The sequence below is a fragment of the Carettochelys insculpta genome, chromosome 11 (genome assembly GCF_033958435.1).
Source record: "Carettochelys insculpta isolate YL-2023 chromosome 11, ASM3395843v1, whole genome shotgun sequence".
NCBI lineage: Eukaryota > Metazoa > Chordata > Testudines > Carettochelyidae > Carettochelys > Carettochelys insculpta.
In genome coordinates this window covers 20,639,229-20,652,768 of record NC_134147.1, presented here as the reverse complement: position 1 = coordinate 20,652,768, position 13,540 = coordinate 20,639,229, and the positions used below count along the sequence as shown (strand labels likewise).

General features: G+C 52.7%; 1 protein-coding gene across 3 annotated transcripts in view; it reads right to left on the bottom strand.

Annotated features, from left to right (window-relative positions):
* PACS1 (phosphofurin acidic cluster sorting protein 1) overlaps positions 1-13,540 on the bottom strand; it is a 100,384-nt gene that overhangs the window by 38,278 nt on the left and 48,566 nt on the right. For all 3 annotated transcript variants that reach the window (XM_075005981.1, XM_075005983.1, XM_075005982.1), the window contains exon 2: positions 3,586-3,673. In XM_075005981.1, coding sequence (XP_074862082.1) covers positions 3,586-3,673 — 88 coding nt within the window. The remainder of the gene's footprint in view (positions 1-3,585; positions 3,674-13,540) is intronic.

Genomic DNA, 13,540 nt, shown 5'->3' with positions numbered 1-13,540 from the left:
GTGCAAACCCTATCAGACTCGCTGACGATCACCACCCGAATGGGCCTGTTAGCCATGGAAGCTCAGAGCCCTCAAGGAATCACTCTGTTCCAGCTGGTGGATGTGCTACTCTCATTCTGGTTCCTGTTCCTTGAACTGAATGAGGAAAAGCCCTTATATTTAAAGCAAACAAATTGGATTCTCGGCATTCTCCCATTGTGGGAGAGGAGAAAATACAACTGGAGCAAGATCTGAGAGAGGCAAGATGTGGCAGAGATACCCAGAAGGACTCCACAGAAAGCTGGGATCATGGACGCATGCTTCTAGGTGGGATTCTCCATAGGCTCCTGTAAGAATTGGATCATTTCTCTGACGCACCACTTGTTTTCCTTTATGGTCACCATCATCTTCCTTTAACATTCTTCTGAGAGGCGACCTCGAACCAGCTAGTACCAATCCCCGGCTCTAGCTTACAATCAACTTTCCTAGCACTACGGTTCCGTGTTTGTGCTGAAGCCATGACACACCAAGCACCACTCCTCGCTCACGTGTGCGCTTCAGTACAGAGCCTGGCCAGAAAAGTTGTCCAGGAAAAGAATAAGTGCATTTTCTTCCTCTCTAAAGGCAACATTATTGCTCGCACGATCCTGCAGAGGGAACCTGGGAGCACACCTCAGATCCAAGGGGAAAGGCTGCTGTCCATCTGCAAAACAGGAGACTGGTCTGCCCCAAGCTGAAGCAGGCTGGGATAGCCACTGATGGCTTTACAGACCGTCCCGTGTAGAAGAATGCACCATATGCACTTTGGGAAGGAAGGCCACCCTAAACAGTTCCTCTGAGCCCCGTCTCTCCCATTTAATCCACTCAGATCTGCGCAAAGTCCAAAGGTGCTGACAACTCTCTCTGGAACGTTGGAGCCTACTGGCTGGAGCATTCAGGCCAACGGAGAAGTGCTACCAAAGCTGGGTGTCTGACCTCGCTGGGCTTGGCCAGCGAAGCGGTGGATGCAGTCGGCAGCTTGCCTGTCATTCTGCAGGCTTTACACGCAAGATTTCAGAGCACTTTGCAAAGTGGGGCGGGCAGGAGCCCCTTGGACAGCTGGGGAAAGGAAGACACAAGAAGATGAGGTGAATGACTGGCTGAACTGGGCCTCAAAGGGCAGGATCTGAAGTGGGAACAGGAATCCAGTCCTCCAGTTCTTATTGGCTGCAGGCTACCTTCAGCGTGTGAACCCGGCATGAGTGAGAACCCGGCAAGCTGCACCGGCCTGGCAACAGCCTAAAACAACCACTACAGGAGGTGAGACCTGGCCCTGCTTTCTTCCAAGTGGAATGTGAACGCCAGGCCTGAATGACAAAAATGCCAACGACGTCAGAAGAGGCTCGGCTCAGTTTTGAAGATCTGGACAATACACTGAAAATGGTTCTTGTTTTGATGGCTCACGTGAGCAGGGTGTAATGTGGGGCAAGGGGAACTTTATATTTTTAAATCCAGGTCACTGACCCACAGACAAAGCTCATCAGTGGGCCCCACACAGCTGTGTGGAGGCTGGGGGCTGACCAGAACTGCTATGCTCAGGATGTGAGAGGGGGCTCCAGGCTGGTGCAGGGAGTTAGTTTGCTGAAGCAGGGAGAGCTCTGCACCCTGTGGAGTGGGGCTCAGGATGAGGGGTTTGGGGTGCAAGAGGAAGCTCCAGGCTGGGCCAAGGGTGTGGAGAGCAGGAGTGGGCTCAGGACTGGGCCAGGGGATGCTGGTGCAGGGTCTGGGAAGGAGTTCCAACCTGAGGTAGAGGCTTACACCTCAGGCAGCTCCCGGCCAGCAGTGCAGCAGGGCTGAGACAAGCTCCCTGCCTGACCTGGCCCTGCAGCGCTCCTGGAAGTGGCTGCCATGCCCAGCCACTAGGCAGAGGAGCTAGGTGCCTTTTTGTGGTGCTTGGTGCCCATGCTTGCTGGCACCACCCCCACAGCTCCCATTGGTCATAGCTTCTGGCCAATGGGAGCTGCAGAGCCGGTACTAGGATGGAGCAGCACATGAAGCTTCCCTGATCTCCCTTGCACCTAGAGGTTACAGGGACATGCTAGGGCTTCTGGCCTGCAGTGCAGTGATTTGCCGCCAGCCAGATGAAATTAAAGCAGAGGAGAGCTGGAGGTTCCCCACTGCTCTATACTGGAAATTCAAAGTGTGCCCATCTCCCCTCCTAATTAATCCCCCAAGTGTTCTAATGAGCATGCTGCCCTCATCGGGACACTTCCTAGATTAACCCCCCGAGCTCCTGAAAGGGGGTGTAATTTCTTCCTGCCCTTTCAAGCCCAGAAAGCAGCTGCACAAAAGCGACTCAGCTCTCCGCCTCCTTTCCAAGAGCTACAGGGAATCCCCACAGCGCACCCCCGCCAGAGGTCTGGAGGAGGCGGGGGCAGCAGCAGGCAAGGTGTGTTGAGCGCATCGATGAGCCCTTGCAAAGCTGACAACCTGACCAGCAGGCAAGAGCAAGAGCTTTCAGCGAGACTCATCAGCGGGGAGAGCTCCCGGGCAACACCTGATCTAGAGCCGCAGCCATCGGAGCCGGCAGAGAACGACGCAAGACGACCGAGTGATGGTGCAGGGCTTGTGTCGCATTAGCTGAGGCTGGTTCCTCACGTGACCGGTTGAAGAGGATTACCAGGAGGACCACAGCAAGTTCCATCTACAGCATAACAGCACCCACCCCAACGGAGCAGGGACAATAGTGACCTCCTGGCCTCGCCCAGCACACACCCCTGTTCTCAGGGCCAGTAACCAGGGGGCCCAGCCCTCCTGTGTCCTAGGGCCAGGTGCACAAACGTAAGTCTTGCTGCTGCTTTCCCAGAGGGTCTCTGCGCCAGACTCTCAACAGCTAACAAGCCCACTCAGGTCATCATCTTCCGGCTCAGCAGCTGTAACCTCCCCCCTGGCATGTCCCAGACCCGACTCCACACCAGACAAAATGAAGCACTCTGGTCACGAGCTGGATCTGACCCCTGGCTCCCCTTTCTCCACGGCTCCCTTTCACGCTACAGAACGCCACCGCGGCTCCGTCGCTCTTCTGACCCGCTGGCCTGCCAACAGCCTGGCCGGCCACTTCCCCGCCCGGGCCATTCCTCCGCCCAGCCATCAAGTCCCTCCTAAGGCCTGCCTCTTCCACGGCACCTGAGAGAAAATTCGTTTTCAGACGTTCCTCTTTGATTTATGTCCTTGCCTTGCTGGGTGGCTCCTCGCTAGTCAAATCCCCCACCGCTGCTTTGTTACCCACCCCAGCCTCCTCACTGTAGCAGCCCCTTGTCAGCATTTCCCCCCGGGGGGCAGGACGGATGGCCTGGCTGAATATCACTGTTCTGCAGAGCAAGGACCCACTCTGTTAGGTATAACTGAGGGGAAATCTCTACCTAGTTCTTCATCTGCCAACTCAGCGAGCGTGACACCAGTGAGCATAATTAGCCTCACTTTCAGATAGGGAAACTGAGGCACTGGGCAGAGAAAGTCAGAGGGAGATGTGAGACTCCAGGCAGGCAGCGGAGGTGACTCTCTAGCGAGGAGCCCTCCAGCCTGTGCTCATATGCAAAGCACACCACTGACTCGGCACACACTGACCTGCAGCTTCACTGCGATCACCACCGAGTTTAGGTCCTTGTCCATCTCCTTCAACATGATCAGCTTCTTCAGGGTCAAGCTGAACAACCTGTCAGGAGGAGAGAGCGGGTGAGAAATAGCACTCGGAGGGGCTGGAAGGTACAAGAGAGATGAAGCACTCCTGAAACTAAACCGGGGGTGAGAGGTTGGAACAGATGCCATTCACGCAGGGCTTCCTGTTCTGCCAGGGCCAGGCGCTGTGCGCTTCTGTAGGCTGAAAGCAGACAGGCGCAGGAACGCCACCAGGGCTGTCTACAGGCTCCTGCACACTTCTGTGGTGCAAACACTTTCCTAGCTATGTGCCCGGCCCATCCAGCCTCTTGCACTACAGACAGCACTCAGAGAAGGAAGCAGAGGTGCGAGTCAAGCAACACACAGCCGACCTGCTCTGAACTTAGAAGCTCTGAAGGGAACTCAGACCTGTTCCATGCGGCCGGAGCCTGTGGCAGATCCAGGCAGCAGCGAGAACTTACAGGGGGAGGTGCTATGGACGGTGAGAGGTTTGAGGTCAGATTAGAAAAGAGCAGGTGCTTCTGGCCATCACACCCATGAACTGCAGTGAATGCACTCGGACCAGCACGCAGGTAAAGCCCCAGTTATCCAGGTCTCTGTGGGGCCATGTCAAACCTTTAGGGAACAGGGGTTTTGGCTACCAGTGAGCTGTGCCTGGTCGTGAGCAGGGAGTGGGGAAACGCAGGCCACACATTACAGAATCTTTCAAGAGAGATTTCGGAGGGCGCCGGTTGTGAGACAGCCTGATGCCCCCGGAGAAGTCAGCAAGTCTCCTTCCACTGAGTGACCGGGTCCACATCCACATTACAGCGGGGCTGCAGCTTTGGGTGACACCAAACCTGACCTCCCGGTTGCTGCCAGGAAGTGGAGCAGCCCAGGCTCCAGGGACCTTCCTGCTCCGTGGAAGTTTGCTGCTTGGCTGACAGACAAAATCCTCAGTCTACTTCCAGAAAAATTCCAGGCAGACACGACAGCCACGTAGGACTGAGCTCAACAGAAGCCAATACGTTTCACTGCTGATTTGAACTCTACACTAGATCCTGGAGCGACATTCTAGGTCCATGACCACAGAAAACCTCCCAGGAGCTCAGATACACTCTCCTCCTTTCCTTCCCATTAAAGTCCTAAAATCCACTCCTGTGGGGCTGTAAGGGCACAATGGCCCTGAGGATCGAGACTGCCCTTGTACAGAGAACGAGCAGAGTGCTCAACTGCACTGAAGTGACTTCAGAGCACAAGCCCCATGTCAAGACTGCATCACACGGGTGCTCTCCAAATTCCACACCCTAAGTCCATCCTCTGTAGTGACAGAAGTGGAGACTGGAGCAAAGGCTGAACATCCTGCAAAGATCGACCCCCTAGAACGCATGCGACTGTCCCTCCAGGGAGGTCACCACTGTTCCCAGGAAGCGAGCTCTGACATTAGCCACATCACGAGGGCCCTACCAAAATCACAGCTGTCAGAAATGTGTCCCAGACTGGGAAATTTGGTCTTGGGTGCTTGCACTCTATACTATACAGATTTCATGGGGGAGAGTCATGTTTCTGAAACTGGGAGGTCCTGACTTACAAGGGAGTGGGGGGGGGTTGCATGTGGGGGGCAGGTTTGCAAGGTTATATGAGTGGGGGCTGGAGTAGTCTTACTTCTGTGCTGCCTTCAGTGGTGGGTGGACAGATAGCAGCAGCTGTTGGCAGATGCCCAGCTCTGAAGGCAGCGCCCCACCAGCAGCAGCACAGAAGTAAGCATAACAATACCATATCGTGTATCAGGGAGGTAGCCGTGTTAGTCTGTATCTACAAAAACAACAAGAAATCCTGTGGTACCTTACAGACTAACAGATATTTTCAAGCATAAGCTTTCGTGGGCAAATACCTGCTTCATCAAATACTGTATCACGTCACCCTTACTTCTGTGCTGCTGCCTTAAGAGCTGGGCAGCTAACGAGGGCCCAGTTCTGCAAGCAGCAGCACAGAAGTAAGGGTGGTAACACCATACTACAGCATCCTTACTTCTGTACTGCTGCTGATGACGGCTCTGCCTTCAGAGCTGGGCTCCCAGCCAGCAGCCACTACTCTCCAGCTGCCATCTCTGAAGGCAGGGCTGCCAGCAGAGCAGAAATGTACTGCTACCCTTCCTACAACAACCTTGTGACTCCCCCACAACTCCTTTTTGGGTCAGGACCCCTACAATTACAACATTGGGAAATGTCAGATTGAAAGAGCTGAAGTCATGGCATTTATTACTGTTAAAATTCTAGGAGTGAGAAATTAGCTAACTGTGAATTTGGCAGGAACCTACACCTCACCTTCCCACTACACAAGCCCTAGAGAGACATTAGTCCTTTTAAAATGGCAAGGTAGGAGGTGCTCTTTCCTTTTGACTCTTGGTGTAGAAGCCTCTCAAAGGGCAGGACAGCCTCGGGTCAATCTGGTGGGGCAATTCTGGACAATGGGCCACGGTGGGACATGTGCTGTAGATCTCACAGACGCATGGCTGTTCTAGGACCTTAGAGGGCAATGAAGACTGTAAATGCAGTAGTGGGAAGATCAGCTGGCACTTCTGTCACAGTTCAAATGCATGTTCCGTGAGAGTGGTGGGACCAGATCCAGGGGCCCTAACAACCATTACTGTGACACTGCCAGAGATAGCGCTTTCTGTGCCAAAGACAGTGAATAATCACAGGGATCTTTCTGCGCAAGTCAGGTACAGCTGAGCCTCCCTTCTAGAGGGAGGAACAGCTCCTGTCCAGCTAGCACATGATAAATAGAACCCTTCACTCAGGGCACCTGGAGGGAAAGTGGGGCCTTGGGATCCAGTCACTTCAGCCCTGCTTCCTCTCTAAGGGGTTACCAAACCCCAACACTGGTCGCCCCCTCAGATGGAGGCTACAGTCTTTGGGGGATACCAGTGGGTGCTCTTCTGCTTGCACATGAGAAGGCCACTGAGGTGCATCACCAGAGAGGGGACTGCAGAAAGGCCCCTCCTGCCAGGAAGCTCTGGAAGTGCTTATCTGAAAGTAGCGCCATTAAGACAGGCAGCCACCCTGTTTGCTCCCAGCAGCAGAACAGTCTCAGCGGCTATCAGACTCTTGTGATCAGCACACAGCTGTTCCCCCTCGGTGTGAATTCCTGGATGAATATCTGTTAAGAAGCTAGGAGTCCTGGCTTCTAGTCCCAGCTCTGCTGGACAAGCTGGAGCAAATCACGTCCCCATTTGTGCCCCAGCTTCCCCATCTATAAAAAGGGAGAAACAAGACTTCCCTACCCCACAGAGACAAGATGCTTACGTAGCTCATGCTAGCAGGATGAAGTCCTATTGGTCAAGGCCAAGCCAATGGCTTGGCCACTAGATTGTGGTGGCTTAGATGTCATAGTTTTATGACTGGGCATCCTTAGATTTCTGTTCGATCCCAGTTCTCGTTTGAAGTTTTTAGCAAGTGCTCTGCTAATGCCTCAGATCCACATGTGACAAGTAACGAAGCACAGAGCCCTGAGACACAGCAAAGGCAGCACCTTCCTCCTTCAGAAATGCGTGGGGAAAACAAGGGTGGAAGGAAAGAACAGACGAGACCTCATTATGCCACCAACCCAGCACTCTCCGTGCTACGTCCCTGCAATAAAAGTCCACCCAAAGCTCTGCTATGGAGACAAGGAGCCAGGAAAACAACAACAAAATAAAAAAAAAAAAGGGAGGAAAAAGGGTCAGAAGGACAAAAAAAGTTGACAGGGCAGATGGTCTGACCAAGGGCTCTTTCAAAGCCAATGTCAAACAGAAGTGAACTCCAGCATGAAATCTCACGGCCTGGCCGATCCCCATAGGTTCTGAGCAACTTGCCAGCTTCGCTGTGATAGATGTTAACCTACATCCATAGCACTACTATGGTAACCATGACCTCTGAGCTGACTCTCAGCAGCCTGGAGCCTCTGAAAAACAAAATTCTCTCCAGATCTGACCTGACGTCAGAGTCAACACCCCAGTAACTTTTTGGCCAGGACTAGTTTAAAAGGTTATTTCTGGGCTATTTAGGGACAAGCAAAGGAGGCCAGGCCAAACAGACATGCAACAGGTCATCAAGTTCCATTAACAAAGGTGCACTCACCAGAGCTGGGGACTTAGAGGAGATCGGTACCAAGGTCCTAATGCTGCAGTCAGATGAGGACTCTGAACTGAACCCAGATTTCCCAAGAGCAGTCTGGTATTTTATCTCCCACCAAGCCCATCCCCATCCCTAGCAGATGGAAACAAGACGCAGAAGAGGAATAAAGGGCAGGCGGTGCCTGAACTGGGTAATGGCAAGGAGAAGCCTCTTGAGATGTAGCATGTGTACCAGAAGTGGACAGGCCTGAGGCTCCTCCCCCAGCCCCGTGAGAGAGTCTATTGGACCCAGGAACCACCTGAGTGCTTGGGACTACAAATGAGAAAACAGGGGCGGGGAGTGCAGGTCGCAGGTTTAAAATGAGGGAACCAGAGGGGGGCAGGAGCAAGTGCCAGAGCCCTGGAAAGAGACAGGTCTGAGCAGGGGGTTCAGAGAGGCATGAGAAAAACCAGGCCTGGCCCTGCGGCCACCTTGCAGCTAAGACACATCAGGGGCTTCCTGAAGAAACACGGCTACTTCCCCTTCCAAACCAGTTCTGCCTTTAAACAGCGTGACTAGAGCCACCGGAGCTGAGCGGAGCCCCGTGTGGGACTCTCTCGCATCTGCACAGCTGCTGCCACAGAGAAGAGACCGGCACAAGGGAGCTCCAAACCGGCAGCTTCTCTGCACGGCGTGGAACCTCACAGCTGCTCAGAGCAGTTTACACACGTTCTCCTCGCACACGGGAACTGCCGGCGTACGTATTTCCACACGCTCTGGAAACAGCTAAACAAAATGCAATTCCCAGCAAAAGCCGCGGTGAAAAGGGAGATCAGAGTGAGCGGGTGCACCCCAACCTGTACTCAACACTGTCCTGGAGCTCCTAGCACAGGGAGGAGGGTTAACAGAATACGTCTTAGTCAGACTAATGGCCAGCGCTGCCACCCTACTGATCGGGCGGGATCTGTGGGGTAGGAGTAGGGAGAGAGCGCATTGCTCTTGTTTTTAGAGGCACAGGATAAAATCTTCAGAGCTGGGGGTCTCTAAGTAGCCAGCTCAGAAGTGGCTGAGTTCCCAGAGATCCCAGCTGCCATTCAAGTTCAGTCCCTTCTCCATCCCGTGTTACAGTTTGAACTAGGCTGGGCCTCTCCTGGTCTCTCTCTGCATGGTGATCTCTTTCAAGTACTTCACCCGCTCTTGGCCAGCAGTGGAGCCCTGTGGTGAACCTCCCTTCAGACCAGATCACCAGGCTACAACACCCCCTGCTCACCCACCATATTACGCCAGAGGGCCCAACTGGGTTTGGGTCCAGCTATGGACTTCTCTGTGGGAGCCTGGGCCCATAAAGACACTGAAGTGACTTGGGACAGCTTCATCAAAACCAAGTCTGATTAACTGAGTCAGAAACTGAAGCAGAGAGAAGCAGGTTTAAAGCAGTAAGTGCCCATATGTATCTTCTCTCCACAGCCTGTATCCCCTCCTTGCTATGTTACCTGGGCTGGACTTGTCCCAGCCACTCCTCCTGAGTCTGAGGTTCAGCCTCCATCTCTCAGCAGATCTCTCTCTATATGAGAGTCCCGGCCAGACGCCCATCACAGGAGCATAGGACACACCACCAAAGGCCCTCCTGTGAGACCAAGTCCAATCCCCTGCTATTGCACTTGACCCTGTCATAGGATCCCATTCATAGATCTCTTTTCAAAGTTCCTTTGGCTTTCCTGTGCACCCGGGTCTTGTCCAAGTTGCGTTATTCACCAGGAGGTTGAGGCTGGACCGCCCAGAAGCAGGTTCTTTGTTTTGTTCTGTATGGATCAGTGAACGGGTAGGGATTAGACATGTTTGTCTTTGCACGGAATAGCTAGGGTGTGAATTTGGAGCATAACTACTATGCCATGGCAGCTTCTTGCGTGGTCAAGCTGACTCTGCACTACACGTACTTTGGTGCACTTTAGTTTAATCCACCACCCGCACAAGGCAAGTGTGGAATAAGAGCGCTCACACGGGAAGCTAGTGCATGCTATTTCCCTGGATAGACAAGCTGGCAGCTTCTGCTGCAAATTACCCTTCGTGATCCCATTAACCTCCAACACAAGAGCAAACAAACAAGGACATAGTTTTCATAAAAATACTGCAGATCTCTACCATACTCTCCATTCCTCATATGAGCACTGAGCCGTGGGGGGAGACAGATGGGATCTTATGACAACCTTTCATGATTGCATCCACGGGGAGAAAGAACAGCGTTCCACCAACACCCGCCAATGAAAAGGAATAACAAACTGCAACACATCTACAAGAGTCACCACCACTTCACGTTCAATAGTACTGAGGGTGGCTCTAACTAGGTCAGTCTGGGCACCCGGTTTTCATCTCTTCTCCAAGGGGAGATCATCTATCAGTCCCCAAGACAGACCCACGCCTGTTCCCTGATAAACAAAACTGATGCATTCTGAGGCTGTTCGACACAGGAAGTTTTCTTGCCACGATACCAAGCAACACCCAAGATGACTCTGGAAGAAGTCACGGGTCATTTCCAAGACATGATTGCAAGTTCCAGGAAAATTACCACTCTGGCCTGCAGCATGCAATAAGCTGCTCCACATCAGCCAGGAAGGTAGGTGATTGACTAGGATTGCAGATGTAAATTGTGATCATTCAGAATGCCCCTCCCGTGCCACACAACATTTAGAAACCAGCTGGAAGTAATAACTCCACATGCACCACAGGGATAAAGAGAAAACAGCTGCATACAGTCAGAGCGACACCTTCTAAAGGAAGGTCAGGAGTTTCTGATGCATCGGGGGGCTGCTGCTGGAATCCATCATTGTGAAATCTTTGAGGGAAGCGAGTAAGACAGCAAGTCCACATGGGAATGTTCTTTTCTCTCTCTCTCTCTCTCTCTCACACACACACACACACACACACACACACACACCTACAAGAGTTGGAATGCAGGTCACGACCTTAATGCACTTCTCTCTTTACCGGCTTCATCCACCTTCACCTCTCCTTAACCCCAACCCCTTGAACTTAAAATATTACAGCACGAAGGAACTCACCACCCCTGGATAAAACTCAGGTCTGAGGGGTTATGCAACTTCCCTAGATCACAAGTCTGTGGCAGAGCTGGGAATGCAACCCATGGTATCTAATCCATTGCTTTAGTTACAAGAAAAGGCCATTGCCTCCTCCTTATAACCGTCACTGGTGGCAGCAGTGGCCTGAAGGTCTCGGTGCCCGAGTTCTCTTGCTGTCTTTGCTTCTGAATCCCTTTGACCGCAGAGAAGTCACTCCAGTGGGGATTTTCACTCTCAGGTGCTTACAAAATCTCACTTGTGCCTTGGTTTCTCCATCTTTCAGCTGGGTAATGTCCATCTTGTAGGAGCACCACCAGGCTGGAGCAATTACTGTTTGTGTGGCTCTCCAAGGTGCCGGAGTGAAAGTTACACTGCTGCTAGCACAATCAAATGTTCAAAATGCTTGATAATTAGAGTCCTCCTGGGCTCCGAGGCACGGAAACAGTTTCTTCCCTCCCATTTGTGTAACACACACAGCCTGCTTACCTTCAGTAGGCCATAACCCCAGACCCTCAGTACCAGCCCCCAAGCTAAAGGAGTTCCTTTGTTACCAGTGGGTGAGTAACAGGCTTTTATTCTTCTGGGGGGTCGGGGGTTGGAGCCAAAATATCCCTAGGCACCTCTTTGGCCAGGCCTTCCACTTAGGCACTGCTCTGGCCAGTCGGTTTCCTGCTTGGTACTGAATATAGTCAAATGCAAGGTCACCCACCTAGGAATGAGGAATACAGGCCCTGCCTACAGAGCAGAGACCGTACTGTGGAGAATGGTGACTCTGGACAGGATTCAGGGGCCATAGTCAGAGCTGGCCCAGCCAAAGGGAGAGGAGGGGCAGTCGCTCTGGGCCCCGGGGCAACCGCTCCAACTGTTCTTACAGCAAGAGAGATGAGACCGACCTCCGGCTGAGGGCCTGGTGCGGTGGCAGCCGGGCTCACTCCTCCTCACCAGGTGGATGGCGGGAGCTCAGCAGCCTACTCCACGCCGCCCTCCTGGCCTGCTACACCCAGCTGCTCTACAGCAGTGGGAAGTGGAGCACCCAGGAGCCAGAGCTCTTGGCTTCCCACCACTGTGGAGAAGGGGGACACGGCAGTGGCTGGGAGGGCGGTACAGCAAAGAGGTGCGCTGTTCCAGCTCCGGCTGCCCCTGTGCTGAGTGGGGGGTGGCAGCAGCCCCCCGCTGTCACAGCGCCAAGCCCCATAATCAAGAACCTAACCACTGGGACTGGGAATGGAGCCCAGGCCTAACAAGTCCTGCCCCTTAACCATAAGCTCAGCCCTCCTTTCTCGTGTTTAGAGAAACGCAAGAAACAGACCAAGTGCAGCTTTGACCTAAAAAATATGTAAGCAGCATACTTGTCTTCTCACTTCATTAGGCCGCTAGCTGGGGCAATGTTGGCACTCCAGCTAGTTTCCTTTGGAAGTGGTGAAACTGGTGTCTGACTATGGACGGGCTGGAATTCAGCCAGTGAGGTCTGAGGGCAGCTGAAAGTTAAACAGAGCCAGAAGCAAATCAGAAAAGGGTTTCAGGAAACAGCCACTCTTTGCAACAAGCCAGACAAATCTTGATGTAAAAGATAACCAGAAGGAAGCTTTGGACAAAGATTTCACAGGCCACATCACTCCAACACAGTGTCTAACCACCACGCAAGCGACATGAGCAAACGAGTGGTTAGGTCTGGCTAGGAGGAATTTATGGCAGTCGGGTGTCAGGGATGTGGTGATGCCCAAATCTTCCAACTACCCCAGAACAACTGGAGGGACAAACAATCAGCATCAGCTCCTTAGCAAAGGAGGCCACTGCTGCCCAGAGCAGAAGGAGCTGTCTTTGGATGCAGAACTGGTGGGAGCAATACTCAAGAGCTGCAGCCAGCTCTGGGGGCCGCATTTTAAGGAGGATGTTGAAAAACTGGAGGAGCAGAGAAGAGCCACAGGAACGATCGGAGGGCTGGACAAAGCAGAGAGGGTGAGACTTACAACTCACTCTTCCAGCTTATCACAACGAGGACTCAGAGATGCCCATTGCATTGCTACCTTCATGAGGGGAACAGAGCAGGTAGCACAGGGCTCTTTAAACGAACAGAAAGGCTGAGTAAGAAGCAACGGCTGGAAGCCAAAGCCAGACAAGTTAAAAACTGAGGCACGAGTGTTTTATAGGGACACTGATTAACCACGGGAACAAGCTGCCAAGGAAAGTGGTGGATTCTCCATCGGCCGGTGTCAACTAATCAAACCTGGCCGTCTTTCCGGAAGGTGCTTTAATCATATATAAGCGACTGGGCCCAATAAAGGGTGCAATTCTCTGCTTGGGCTATGCACAAGGTCAGATTAGATGTTACTGATGGCGCCGTTTGTCCTTAAATTCTATCTAGATGCCTGAGGGGGTTTGCAAAGCCTTTAATCCTCAGAGCTCCATGTTCCTTCCCAACTCCACCTTGTACTCGGGCCTTGGGCCTTGTACTCTCCGTTCTGCTGAAGGCACTTTGCAAACTCCTGCTCTGGTCGAAAGATCAGCAGTCAGACTGGTAATGACGAGTATCAGAGGGGTAGCCGAGTTAGTCTGTATCTTCAGAAACAACAAGAAGTCCTGTGCCACCTTATAGAGTAACAGATATATTGGAGCATAAGTTTTCATGGGCAAAGACCCGCTCATGCATCTGATGAAGCGGGTCTTTGCCCACAAAAGCTTATGCTCCAAAATATGTTAGTCTATAAGGTGCCACAGGACTTCGTGCAGTTCTCGAGAGCATCTTCTTGC